General features: G+C 36.3%; 1 protein-coding gene across 2 annotated transcripts in view; it reads left to right on the forward strand.

Moving 5' to 3' along the window:
- LOC126810424 (speract receptor) overlaps positions 1-15,520 on the forward strand; it is a 113,142-nt gene that overhangs the window by 25,874 nt on the left and 71,748 nt on the right. For both annotated transcript variants that reach the window (XM_050535482.2, XM_050535483.1), the window contains exon 2: positions 1,328-1,510. In XM_050535482.2, the coding sequence (XP_050391439.1) occupies positions 1,328-1,510 (183 nt within the window). The remainder of the gene's footprint in view (positions 1-1,327; positions 1,511-15,520) is intronic.

Below are 15,520 nucleotides of genomic sequence, written 5' to 3' on the forward strand. Positions count from 1 at the left end.
CCTCGGTTTTTCTTCCCATCCGAACGACTAGACGCTGTTCCTTGCTAGCTCCGTCCTATACTACTGACAAGGGGAAATCACGCTGAAAAATCCCAGGTAACTTTCTCGGCCAACACTGACATCGAACCCCGGACTCCCTGGTTGGTGATCAAGCGCCTTGCACACCGACTGACTAGTCGTTCGGATGGGTCAAAAAAACGCGACCGGTCTCCTGTACACAATGGCGCGCAAGTCAAAGAACTGTTGACAGTTGGAGTTCAAAAGAAGAGCACACTGCATTGCGCATGTCCAGAAAAGTAGGACGTCAAACCCAATTTCATTTATTATTGTATACGCACGTCGTACACAAGAAACCTTTTTTTTAGCCATCTGGGATTCGAACAGTTCTCTTAAATTCTATTGCACACGTTTGAACTAGAGACGGAATATTGACGAGAGTTTAAACTTCAATTTATTCTTTCCGCTCACTTTCTATGTGTGACTTCATTCTTCCTCCCGTCACCATGACTCGAGAAATTTTATTCCTTACAGGTTTGAAACCACTCAAATATAACTTAGGTCTTGCTGTGACCTTCGGTCTTACTGTATTGCTAATATAATCGAGTTATCGAAATGTCACACTGTTAAATAATGAACCTTGAGTGTTCATCGTAATTCGCTACGTGAATAAGGAATTTGGAGTTGAAAAAGGAATTTAAAAAATCTGCAACTACATCTATTCTAAAATGTCATTACCATTCACAAGGATGCATGTTTTTTTATTATTATAGAGAAATGTAGCCATATACCGAAAACTATCTTTTGTATGCAAAACGAATATCCCCTGTGTATAACATAATTAAGCTCAATGATATTTTCATTTGCTAAAAATTAATTTGCATACTCTTTTGGCTATACTCTTCTTATACGCCACATTTTAATTTTAACAATACCCCAATCCCACCCGGGGGGTGGATGGCCGAATGGTTAGCATGTGCGCGCTGTATCATAAGGCCTGTCGTTGATTCAACTGGCGTGGTTTCGAATACCCGGTTGTCCGTGACAAGGAGTAGGGTCGCATGTCCAACCTCGTGGGTTTTCTCCGTGTCCTCCGGTTTCTTCCCACTGCTAAAGACCCCTAAGCGCAAGCGAATTATTGAAATAAAATTAAACCATATGTTAGTCCCGAAATGACCTGGACGTTAAACCCATCTCTCTCTCTCTCTCTCTCTCTCTCTCGAGTACGAAAACATCAAACTATGTAAAACCTAACTTTGCGATCACAAATGTATCTAACAATTTAGTTTAATCATAATGATTTCTAATTATATGTTTTATATTTTCTTAGTTTTGCTCCGAGAATGAAGTAAGTGATAAAGAGTTATATCCAACTTTCGCCAGAACCAAACCAACTGTTTCTCAAATATCTAAAAGTGTGGTGTCCATACTGAGGTTATTTAACTGGAAGAAAGTAACATTTATTCACAGCAATATTGATGAATTTGAACATACAGCTGATACCATATGCGATGTAAGTCTTAATTTACATTCATAATAAATATGCTTCGTTTCGTTTAATTATAGTGAGGCATAATTTTATGTTCTAATTAATTTATCTTCCGGAATGAGAACTCTTAGTGAACCGAATTGTTAATATGGATTATTTATTTATATACAATATTTGATTGTTTTTCATGCACAAATAGCTTGAAACATAAACATATTACTATAGTTGTACAATAACTTATACTCATATTCCAACTTCTCATTGTATGGTAATGATTGTATGGCGGGATTTAAGGGCCAAAACTAAATGTATGTTGAAAGTGTTGTTATACATCATAGAAAATACCTAATACCTAAGATGCAAAATACACGGGACATTCTGATTATGAAATATGTGCTAAGATCACAACCTCAGTGAAACCCTTTCATTAATTATATAAATGCTAACAATATCAGAACAATAGTGTGGTAGTTGTAAAATAAATGTTCGGAAGAGTTAATTATTGTGACAAAGTGCTTAATTTTCTATTTTTTTTAAAATGCGAACTATTATTAAGATTCTGTGAACTTATTGACCCCAGCTGGTTTTGATAAGTTACGTTCTAATTAAACATGTAATTAATCCCATTTGTCATTTACAAACTACTATGATCTGTGTACAAGCTCCGCATGACTTCAAAGGAATACGCACTGGTCAGTAATCATAACCTTGACGTGATAAATAGACAATTCCATCGTCTGATCGTGAGTCTTATCTATTTCCCTATTGTCGGAGGCTATATAACCAGGAGTTTGCTTACAATTAGGGACTAACAAAGGCGAGGACAGAAGAGCGGAGAGGAGAAGCGAGGCTTGGACGAGTGCATATAAAATAGAAAATTAAGCACTTTATCATATTATACGTATCCTAGCTTTGTAAAGTATCTACTTAAGATATAACGGGCATATATCTGAATCTTATTGTTCCGATATTTTAAAATACGAGAGCATATTGTCGGCGTCCCAGTCTGTTCGTTCACAATAAACTCCGTAAACGAATTTTTGATATTTTTGTCTAAACTGGTTGGGATCTGCTAGTAATATGGAGGAATTAAGAATTGCCCATGAATGTTTGCAGAATTATTTCCCCTGTTATCAAAACCTTGCGCACACTATGGCCAGAACTGTTATTAAGTTGTTTACCCAAATTATTTGGATTGTTGAGCTAGTCCTAAGGAGGAGATGTTAATTGAAACCTCTTGGTTGGAGTTATTGCTCCGTTCACGTTACCCAAATAACCCTATATATCTTTAGAAAACGGCTGGTGGGCGTATATTCGTTCATTAGTAACGCTATTTTACCTTTCTGTTGTCTTTTTATGAGGATTGCTATGTTTGAACCCACATTAAAAATGCACTTTGCAATGAAACAAGACAGATCACCTTGGCCAGGTGAAAAATGCACCATATAAAAACTTTTCGTTTTACAAACTGCGCTATATTAAGACACAAGGCAGACTAGACCTACCTTGGTCGTTTGAAAAATGTCCCTTATATAAAAAAAACTTCGTTTTACAAAAATAAATCAAATCATGACCAAACAATTAATAAAAACAAGGCACAGTGCAAGTAGGTTTTAACGATTAATAAACCCTATCATGACAATCTCAATCGGTATCTAAAATCAACACAAATTATTCTCGACAAAGTCACAAATCCGAATGTTCTTGAGTAGGAGTCGTGTTCAATGATAAGCTATTATTCACGTGCGCTCATAGTAAAGTCATTATCCTATCAGTGCATAAGCTAATATATTATTTAACATAGTGTCGCAATGTGTGATGAATTTAGTGTCAAACATATAGATAAACCTCAACATTATCCTGCCAGAAATAGTCCCTTGTAATTATAAAAACTTGAAATGTGATTATCCCAGTACTTTGGATTCAATTCTATACTTGGACAAAATGATCTGTTTTGTCAACGTTGTCTTTTATCTTGGTAATAATGTCAATACGGATGTTGACAAGTTAGAATAAAAACATTTAGACGCTACTAATTAAAGTTGCAAAAAATCGATGCGCCCGCTTCTTAATTTAAAAAAAAATTAGGCGGTCGAATCAACTCGATTGAGTGTTATATTGCAGGAAAAGAATTGGATCTCGTGTAGATAATTTATCTGTTAACACATTAAATAAATTCAACGCCATTGTCTCTTGTCCGCGGGTTCTTTAAACTTCTATTGGTTATGGGTTTTTTTTATATTGACTAAGCATAAACTCTACCGAAGCTCATTGTCGTGCGTTTTCATTAAAACCCCTTGATCTCATTACATACGTCTGTTTGTGAGAATTGATTGTTCGACACGTTGTTAATTATAATTGATTGTTCGACACAGTGTTTTTTTTTAGAATTGATTGTTCGACACGTTATTTTAGAATTGATTGTTCGACACAATGTTGTTTTAGAATTGTTTGTTCGAGTCAGTGTTTTCTAGAATTGATTGTTGTTTTTCAGAATTGATTGTTCGACACGGTGTTTTTTTATTTAGAAATTATTGTTGTTTTTCAGAATTGCTTGTTTGACGCGTTGTTTTTTAGAATTAGTTGGTCGATAAAGTGATCAGGATGAACTATACCTACTGTAGTCAAGTTGATATTAAATCAGGGTTATTGTTAATCACAAATTACCAAATATATGGGTATTTTTCGGCAGATTGATACAGTTACTACTTCAGACGGTTATCGTGTTTTATGAGTCTAGTTCATATTTAATATATTGATATAATCAGCGTCAAGTATAATTAAATATACACATGACTTAACATTTATTCTACTTATATGATTAATTTATGTTTTACAAAATAAAAGTCAATATACGCCCCAATACTCATTATCTTCTTAAAGTTATTTTTAACCGTCTTTAAAGTGACTATGAGTCTACGCAGGTGAAAATAATTTGTTGTCTTGACTCCATGTTTAACCCCATGAAAACACTGGACTAGTTGGCTATTATGAATTAATAGCAATATGACTACTTTAGTCTAAGGTTATTGATTCCGATAGTGAGTTTAATTCAAATGATTTCTTGTCTATTCGCAGCCTGATTTTTATTTAATGATACCTCATGATGGTTCTTGATTTGAGAGAACCTTTAAATTAAATTGCAATAAAGCTTGTATTGGTTTTATATTATAATGGGTTCTCCCGACTGTCTGTCTGTCTGAATGTCTGTCTGTCTGTCCGTCTGTCTGTCCGCCACACTTTTTGGGACACAATAACTCTACCTCTAATTGAGCTAGAATGTTCAAACTTGGTGTAGGTGTTTATTAGGGCAATGCCTTGATGGAGTTCGAAGATGAGCATGGTAAGCAGAGTTAAGCAATTTGATTGGTTGATGCTTTGGGACACGATAACTTTAGTTCTAATTAAGTGAGAGTGATGAAATTTGGTGTATAGTTTCATTACATCAATACCTTGACTAAGGTCGATAATGAGCATTTTCTGCTCAGGGTAAGTAGAGCGATAAGCAATTGATTGGCCGAGACTTTGGAACATAATATTTCTCCTTCTAATTGAGCAAGAACGTCCGAACTGTGTGTAGGTGTTTATTAGGTCAATGCCTTGATGGAGTTCGAAGATGAGCATTTTCTGCTAAGGGTAAGCAGAAATAAGCAATTTGATTGGTTGATTCTCTGGGACACGATAGCTTTAGTTCTAATTAAGTGAGAGTGATGAAACTTGGTGTATAGTTTTATTACATCAATACCTATTATTACATCAATGGGCATTTTCTGCTCAGGGTAAGCAGAGCCATAAGCAATTTGATTGGTCGAGATTTTGGAACACAATAACCCTCATTCTTATTGAGCTAGAATGTTCAAACTTGGCGTAGGTGTTTATTAGGTGAATGCTTTGATGGAGTTCGAAAATGAGAATTTTCGGCTTAGGGTAAGCCGAGATAAGTAATTTGATTGGTTGATACTTTAGGACACGATAGATTTAGTTCTAATTAAGTGAGAGTGAGGACAATTGGTGTGAAGTTTTATCACATCAATACCTTTACAGCTCAGGGTAAGCAGAGCGATAAGCTATTTGATTGGGAGATACTTGAGAACACAATAATTCTCCTTCTAATTGAGGTAAAATGTTCAAAATTGGTGTAGGCGTTCATAAGGTGAATGCCCTGATGGAGGTCGATGATAACCATTGTCTGTTTACGGTAAGCAGAGATAAGCAATCGGATTTGTTGATGCTTAGGAAGCGATAACTTTGATTAATTATATCATTACCTTAAAGTAGCTAAGTCTCTAACTCAATATCATCAAAAATTTTCGACATTGAAAACACGAATTATTTGTCAATTCAAATCAACATTGATCTTGTGATCTTACAGGGAAAAGGTGGGCTTCTGATATCCAATATTCAAGACAAAATTAACATTTTACCATTGGTACACGAATCGTGTACCATAATGCGTTTCAGCGCCATTTGGAACAGGGGACTCAAAGAACAGGGCTAGACATATTCCACAAGTCATGTCAAATGGTGACTCTATATTCTTATCTGGAGAGCATGCGCAATAAATACCATCGGTGTAGACTGGAAAAACCAGACGCTAAAGATTGCCATTCACATGAGACTTCTGGCGTATTTCGCCGAACATAACTGATTAGAAATTACAGTAAAAACAGAAACGATTGAATGTAAATCAGTTTATATACATTCATATTACATTATTATATGCGTTGCGACCCATTTTTGTCAATTTCTAGGTCCCAAATTTTGTCGATTTAGCTCCTTTAACTAAGTTCGATGATGAGAATTGTCTGCTTTAGGCTAAGGAGCATTAAGTGTAGTTTAATGGTCAAGTGCGAGACATTAAGTAATCTATTACGCAATGTCTTACACGAGACCATTAAACAAGTTAAAAATACAGACACTATCCAACACGTGGATCTCAATGAAATACGTCACGCACGTCCAATATTGCAACTAGTATAATAATGTACGCTTGGCACATTGCCCGTACCATTACGCCAACATCAAAGGATGACGTCGCATCTGTATTTAAAGCAATTTTATTGCTCAAGACTTTGGAACATAACAACTCTACTTTTATTTTGAGGTAGAATGTTTAAACTTGATGTAGACGTTCATTAGGTGATTGTCTTGACTGAGTTCAATGGTAGATGCTCTGGGACAAGATAACTTTGATTCTATCTGATAGAGAGTGATGAAACTAAGTGTATAGTTGATAATAAGTTTGATTACTTGATACTTTTGAAAAAAAATAAATGTGCTAATAATTAATATGTGTCATCTATTTATTTCTGGATTTCGGCGGGGGACATCAGCCTCACTGTTGGCTTGTTTAATCACCAATCGTTACATGTTGTTTTCTCTGACGCTGTCTTTTAGAGTGGCGTATAGGTACAAATCAATTGGTCGATTTTATTTCGGCACGGAATATCTATACTGAGTACTTGAAGGGGGGTGGGTAGGGGGGCAGATACGTGGTCTTTTAATTTGTAAGTTAGGTTTACCGTAAGAGTTGGGGTGTGTTCACAGTTACCTTAAGAGGAGTTTTGCAGGTGTCTAGATCAGGAGAAATGATTCATATGGTCCAACATTGTGCCTGCAAAAGAAACGTTGTGCTATACATGTATGTTTACAAACCAGTGATTGTTTTCCATATATACCGTGTTGTGTTTTTGATTGTGCTCAATCGCTAAATGTCCCAACAATTCTGTCCAGGAAATCTGCCTATGTTATTTTTGACAATTAGGTTAGATTTGGTACGCCAATAAAATAACTTCACAACCCGCTTCTTCTCTGAGATCTTCAGTAGACATGACAAGTCGCCCACAGGGGTCAGGAGCCGAGAGAGAAACAAATCGATACGCCACACATTTATTGAATAGGTCTTTATCACTCCACCCAGGAATCTATCAAAGACAAACTAGTTCCAGTATAAAGATTAACGACCACATATGGACAAAATATCAATTGTGTCATTTAATAAAAATTGGCTCGTTCTTGCGATCAATCGCATTATCAGTCTCTATCAGACTTTTAATAGTGAACCTTTATTTTATGAATCCTTATAAACAGATTAAGAACGTACATCAAAAATTAAAAATACGGAACGACGTATGACTGGTTTTCTTCAAAGTGTATACATAACACGATATAGAAGCTAAAAGAGGCGTATCAATCATTTTAAAATAACCAAATTTGCATGCTATTTATATACAATAAAGTTGAAATTGTCAGAATGTAATGTGGTATATAGCGTTCTGCAATTTATTATAAAAATTGAATTTCAGATAAAGAAGCATTATACTGTGCCAGTGGAAAATTGCATAAACTTTAAGTTCCCTAATTAGTATAAATAGCCGAAATGATATCATATATTAGTTTAATATGTAATCTGAAAAGACTAATATATTCGCTCAAATTCACCTTTGGTCATACATTTAGTGCCCACTTTGTCTTTAGGGTGGTTTTCTCTATATTGATTTGGTAAATATTCTACGTCATCTAGAAATCTTACTTAATAATTTTTTAGTCTTGATATATAAAGATAAGGGGAGTCAGATCATCCGATATTTTGGCGGATAAATCAATAATTCAAATAACATTTTCTACTCACGTCTCCACACTAAGAATAATCACTGATTTTTCAATTTTTAACAGTGAGCTAAATTGTGATCTGACAGCAACGAGAAACACGAACCGTGGGCTAACTTACAACAAAAACAAATTATACACGCTGGAGCATCTCGTTTGTGGTTATTGGACACTGAGAAAAGCAAATCAATGACAAGCAAAATGAGGAAAGAATTCAATTAACACTTGTAATGTGGTTCTAGTCAGTATATAAAATAATAATAACAATTGTTTAGAAAAGGAGCTTACTTTTCTAATTTTAAAATGGAATGGGGATTAACGTTCTACTTCTCTGCTCTTTTAATTTTCATCGATGATCGAGAGTCTTACAATTCAACAGTCATGTTCAAGATGGCAAACACTTGTCACTGTGCTCAAATAATATACAAACTCCAAAACTTTGTAACGGGGGATTTTTTTTTTTTTAGTAAACTCTTGTTTAACTATAATTAAAGAAGCATTATGCAAGAGCTTAAACTGCTTATTGCATTCTTTTTCCGACTTCAAATTTATGTAAATTATTATTTAGCCACTAATCCACATGTCAAGCCCATAATCAACTCTCTAGTTCATCGATTGGCCGAGACATTGAATGGGTAAGAACACGCGTGCCGTTTAATAATTCAACGTTAAAATGGATAATCGAGACTTTGTTTATTATCGTAGCAATGGTACTTGACAATCGAGACAATCTTGTCAAAACGTCAAACACATGTAACTTCGCCTAGAATTAGGTAATTCGACTGAAATTTTCAATCTGTTCATTTTTCAATATCTGTTTTTGAACTATTATAGCAAGAACGGTCACCTCTTTATCTAAATCTTACATAATGTACCGTTAATCTATATGGATTTTGTTCATTTAATAATTTGTATATTTTTAGCGATCTATATTTCAATTCATTTTTGTTAAGCAATAATCACCGAATGGTCTTTGGAGACAAATTAACCCTTTCCGCTTTCATTCCGCCAATTTGTTAGTCTCGGCCATCCAGAACCTCCTAGTCTTCAACGTACGGGGGATCTGGGACCATTGTCAATATTTGATGAAAAGTTCCATTGCCCATGAGTAACCGGGCGTTTTTTTATGTAATTGATTATCCAGTATGTTTGGTCAAGTCAAGTTAGAGTTACGCCCCGTCCCGCAATAAATCCCATAATTCTTCCATTAATATAAACAAACATGATTCGTGACGATGAATTAGGATTAATTATAAAAAAACAACAAATATATGGCCCATGAAGCGAGGAATGTTACAATAAAAGAATAAGAGTGTTGGATATTGAACTGACAATGCAATCAAATGGATTTTCTGAATGACATTCTTAATTTATTTTCATGGGCTTCGACATCTTGTTTTATGACAAGTTACCTCCCTTAGATTTTGTTTATGATAATGTAAAAGACTGGATAATCTAACCAATGACCTATTATTCTCAAATGTTGTCAACGTATCCAGATTAATATTCGTAGAATATTTTTCTCTCAAATGTTGACAACGCATCCAGACTAATATTTGTAGAATATTATTCTGGATGATAGAAACTACCATTTTTTTGCATCCAAAGTAAGACATTAGCAAATGTGAGGCCATGTAATGCTTATTTTATAACACAATGAATACAATAACCGTTCCTAATAAAAGCTACTTGAATGCGGAACGTGGTCGACTTGATGAGAATGACAAGTTACGGCAACAATTCATTTAGTTGAGAACATTGCTCTAGTAGATCAATTGACATAAATGCTCTAACCTTTCTTTATAATGTTTGGCTTCGTGATGTCCATTCAAATTCACAAACAACAATAGTCATGGCTTTTTTACCAAGCACTTTTCTTTGTTATTTGACCCAAGAGCAAACTGTTGACATGCTTCTTCTATAACAACTCCCCAACCACCACCTAGGTTTTTCTTGTTTGATTACATTGTTTTATAGTTTTTATTACGTTTCACAAACTGTCTTGAAGAAACCGCATAGCGTACGCAGATGTCAACGAGATCTCAGGAAAGACTATTGTCGTCAAAGATTACCAACGGCATATTCTCGTTACAATGATGGTCTTTTCACTCGGCCAGTCACATTTTATGAATGAAGTTTTATCGTGACGATGGACTGACTAGAGAGGAGGGAGATTTTGTGCTCCGGCCTACTCCTGTTTCGATTTCAAACTGTTAAGGGCTCTATTACTTGCACACCGATGTGTACGCCGGGCCTCGATTTTTCGTCCCATGCGAAGGACTAGACGCTGTTTCTTGTCACTATGTTAGACCATCCGTCCAGCATCACTGACATGGGGAAACCACGCCGAACAAATTTCGAGGATCTTTCTCGGCCAACACCAAGATCGGACCCAGGGCGTCCTGATTAGCGAGGTCAAACTAGTTTTACTTCTAGGAAGGACGATATATGCCCGAGTTTGGCACAGTTATAGATGTATAGAGTATACCAGATAGTGTGTAGATTTTAGATATGGAAATTTAACCCACACAATTATGAATTGATTATGTTTTGGTTATGACAAATAATTCAAATAATTATCTATGATTATTATTTAAAGATGTACAATGTAAACTTTAGATAAAAAGCTGGTCGTTCTTGTAATAATAGTTTTAAAAAAAGATAAAGAGCCGGACGTTCTTGTTATTATAGTTGTGGAAATGATACTGAAAAATGAATACATTGAGATTTTTAGTCACATTACTTTATTCTGAGAGAAGTTATAGATGTTCGTAGTTTTGACAAGGAATAACATAAATAGTCTCGACTGTCAAGGCACGATGATAAACCAAGTCTCAATTATGGGATTTTCACTTAATAAATGTTTACATAATAATTTATGCAACATTTGGAGACAGAAAAAGACCTCGCATAATGCCTTTTTAAGAAGTCACACCACTAATAATATATAGTTGAACATTTATAAATTTTGCCACCGAACTCTACGATTAACACTTGGCCCACCCTATCTCATAAATGACCAAAATGTTGTGTTAGGAAATAATTTGATGGTGGAATGTAGATTGAGGTTTTGGAATTGATGTAGTTCAATATTGGAATGAAAATGGTTTGGGTAGTTGACAGACTAATCAGATATCAGTAAATCTGATTGATGAGAAATAGACTAATCTGATATTGAATGATAATATCTCAATTATACAGATTATCATTCTTTATTTCATTGATTTTATCTGAATTAACTGTTTAAAAATATATGCAGGGCATTCCGATATGAAAACTTTATTAGTAGATTTCACTCTTTTATTGAGGTTAATCATTTTTGGACCTGAAACAGGAACAGGTCCCCAAGCGCTGCTCATATTGGGTTTATTCTCCTTCTTGGGGGCAAAGCCTAAGCTCCGCCAATTTAAATACGACCGACATGAAACTTGGAATGCCTATTCCTTGCACAATTGCGCATCGATTGACGATTTTTGGTATGATGTTACAATTACAAGATGGCTGATATGGCCTCACGCTCGATTTCTGGTCCATATAGTACACCCGTACTTGTTGATATTCTTGTTTGTCTCACTCTTGGTTTCTCTATGGTATTTCTGTTATCGTGTTTTTATCGGGATTGTCAGTTATTATGCTGGCGTCAAACTGTCCCGAAATTGAGACAAGATGACCATACGAATATGGAATTTTGAATTTCGTGCGAAGATGGCCCCGAACTTGGTTAACAACCAATCAACAGCCGAAGCAAGTGCGATGGCTATAGAACGCCACACGATGGCACCCGAACCACACACGAAGGTCATACGAAGATGTGAATTTTGTGTAGTAGTTTATACCCACAGGCCACATGAAGTCCTCACGATGAGTCTGGGGAGTTGCCCTAGGAGGTTGCTCTTTAGGATGTCAAAATGTCCCGGAATTGACCCAAATGGTCACACGATAAAGTAACAGGATAAAGTAAATTTGTCTCTGATCGTAAAAACATCAGGCCATTCGTGAGGGCATCTTAAGCCATCGTATCACCGCCTGTGGTGTTGCTCAGGCCCCGGCAGCAACTTTGTGAGCGCTGGTAAAATCTTTGTCACTCCAAAACATTGCAAAGGTTCATTTTCGCGTTGAATTCTTTTGTCCATTTTGCGCTTCGCAAGGCCACCGTGTAGCCATCGTGTGGCCTGCGTGTATGAACTACTGTACAAAATTCACAATTTCGTGTTACCTTCGTGTATGGTTCGCGTGCCGTCGTGTGACCTTCTGTCGGCATTTTACATGCTTGGACTGTTGATTTGTTGTTCGTCCACGATTGCTTGTGGACGCTCTAGAGGCTAAAGTTAAAATCCGATTGAGATTAAGTTTATACACAGTGTTTAAGGTCATGCGACGAAGAAGCCTAATTATTATGGACCTTGATCACTTTGAAAAATAGAGTTGATATTCTCGAGGCTAAAGTTATTTATTTTCATTGATTTCTGTTAATTACTGCCAGAGTTATGGCCCATGGTCACTTGAGAAATCTTGAGACGCACTAGAGGTTAAAGTTAATAATAATATATACACAGTGTTTAAGGTCATGAGATAAACAATCGAAACAAATTGTAATGATTTCTGATAATTACTTAATGAGTTGTTACTCGTATCAGATTTTAGTGTGTTGTAAATATGTCCATTACTGATAACAGAAAAAATATACGACAACCCTTGTTGACTGACCGGACGACTTAGCAGCTGTGGACGTATGTTTAATTGCCTGGCAAAAGTGGCAACCTATCTTATATATCCACGCTGCCATGACTCATGGGAAATGTTTGCGCTACTCAAATTCGTCTGTCTTCACCGACACCGTGTTTCGATCTCGATGTCATCGTACTATATGAAGGCTAGATGACCGCTTCACGTAGTGTTGCCTTCCGAAGACAATCGGGCAAATTCTTGTTTACTTCGTATTAACTTCGTGAAGAGAAAATTGCCCAATAACACCGACGAAGTAAAGATGAAGTTGACACGATCTGACAAGATGCCCTCGCGATGGCCTTATGAGGGACAAATTGGTCACACGAATTGAACACGAAAATGTATCTTCGCAAGATTCTTCGGCAATTTTGGGGCATGCCAAACTACAGTTATACCACTCTGTCACACCCCCTCCTTTCACAGAAACTGGGATCTACGAGAGGAGAGGGCCATGCACTATACGAGTAAATTGGGGTCGGTCTGTGAACCGATTTTAATTCGGTATAAAAATTCTTTAAGATGTAAAAAGATGTTCTATCTCATTATTAGCTTCAACGTACGGGAAGAGAATTATAAATGTTAGACAACATCGCCCTACAAAAGAGATAAACACCAAATGTAAATCTAATTGACGCCATTTCTTCTCTTCTCACACATTACTTCCTTTAAAAAAGAAAGAGATACAGATATCGATCTACATGTATATCAAAAATTAAAATTGACATACATGTGTATTTAAATGGTTACCATTTTTTCGTGCGTTTGTCTCGCAGACAGTTTAGAATTTATACATTGTAGATCAAAATAAATGGAATTAAAATGTGAGATGAAATAGAATGAAATTAGATGGTAAATTATTTTTAGTTTATACGTCTCCTTGCGTCTATTATTGGGAATGATGGAACCATTTATGTTTCATCCTGCTGTCAAGGAAACAAGAATTAAAGTTGTCTCTGATGGATATTTCAATACAGGCGGATTTAGAACTCGTTACCTTACAAGATTACAAACCCATTCTTATACTAATAACACACAAAGGTTTGACTTAGACGCCATTTTCTAGCGGAATATTAATACTTTCTGACCAGACATATAATAAAATCCTAAAGTATAGATTATATTGAATATGACTTACAAACAATAACTATTGATGTATATATATAATTTTTATAGTTCATTATGGTGGCTGATTGGTATCATGTCGTTATGTCGTGTTGTCGCCCTTCATAAGACGACAACCCGTAACCCGATATCACGACATTCTAACCCGACAAGGCGACATTTTTACGCGACATTACGACATTACTCTGCATAGCGTATGCCTATTTTCAATGGTCCGATAGGCACAGAAAAGTAGGAAATTGAAATGAAATGGGGTTTAGCGTCCTACTGTTCTGCTCCGGGAGCCACCGTGGCTAAGTGACTAGGACGCTGGCTCGCTAGTTTGGCGGTCCCGTGTTCGATCCCTGCCTTGGCCGAGAAAACTCACCGGGAATTTTTTGGCATGATTCCTTTTTACAGTGGGACCGAACGAAGGGCTTAGCAAGGGATAATGTATAATATAGTCTTTTGGATGGGACGAAAAATCGAGGTTCTATGCCAATATTAACGTGCACGTAAAGACCATCTGGCAGTTGGAGTTCAATATAAGAGTAGGTCGTAGCGCCGCTATCCGGGCAATGTTTCCCTCACAGTACACTGTATAGCGTATGCCCGTCTTCATTAGCCTAGTCTGAGGAGAACAGTAGGAAGTTAAACCCAATTTCATTTCATTCATGTTCCTACTTTTCTGCGCCAACTGGGATATTGAAGATATAAGGCATTCGCTGTGCAGAGTGCTATGGTGGAAAGTTTCAATGGACCGTGGCATTTCTTCATCGAAATTTAACTGTGAAGGATTCTTTTATCTGTACGCCGATGTGTACACAGGCGCTTGTTTTTGTCCCATCAACACAACTAGACACTGTTCTTTGCCAGATGCTTTGTCCTGCACTACCGACAGGGAGAAACCACGCTGCAAAATCCCGGGGAACTTTCTTGACCAACACCAGGATCAGAGTACATAATCATAGTATTGAGAGGAATATGGCCGACAACCAGACATCACATTTTAACCCGACAATACGAAATGCGACATTACAACATTTTTTAATGTCGTGGTGTTGGGTGAAAATGTCGTATTTTATGGCATCTTAACCGTTATTTACTTGGCTCCCCTACGAAAGTACTAAAAAAATATTAGAGACTTATGGCAAGCGAAATTTTTCCATCCATACCACGTATCCGTATCGTCAAAGTAGTTTTAGAGTTTCGGCAGATTTTTGCGCCGCGTACATATGAGTAGCTGAGCTGAGCCTAGTTCTATTACAGCATGGTGGCAGTTATTTACCAAGATTATCATCAGTACCAGTCAATTGCCCAGCCTACAAATTCCAGGAGGGAGTAAGGTCGTGTGACAGTTGCGGCGGAGCTATTAAAAACAATATTTATGTAGAATCTACAGACAGACAGGAAAAATATGAAAATTCCAAGAAAAACTCGTCAAAAATGATGATTAAATTCTAGTCTTTATCATGGTTAAAATCACATCAAATACATACGTTAGTGTTCCAAGATACACATAGATTCATAGAAACACTATGGCACAACATTTCAGCGTCTAAAAGTAGCAAAAAAGACGGTAAAAGGACACGACAA

This window comes from Patella vulgata, chromosome 2 (assembly GCF_932274485.2).
Source record: "Patella vulgata chromosome 2, xgPatVulg1.2, whole genome shotgun sequence".
Taxonomy (NCBI): Eukaryota; Metazoa; Mollusca; class Gastropoda; family Patellidae; genus Patella; species Patella vulgata.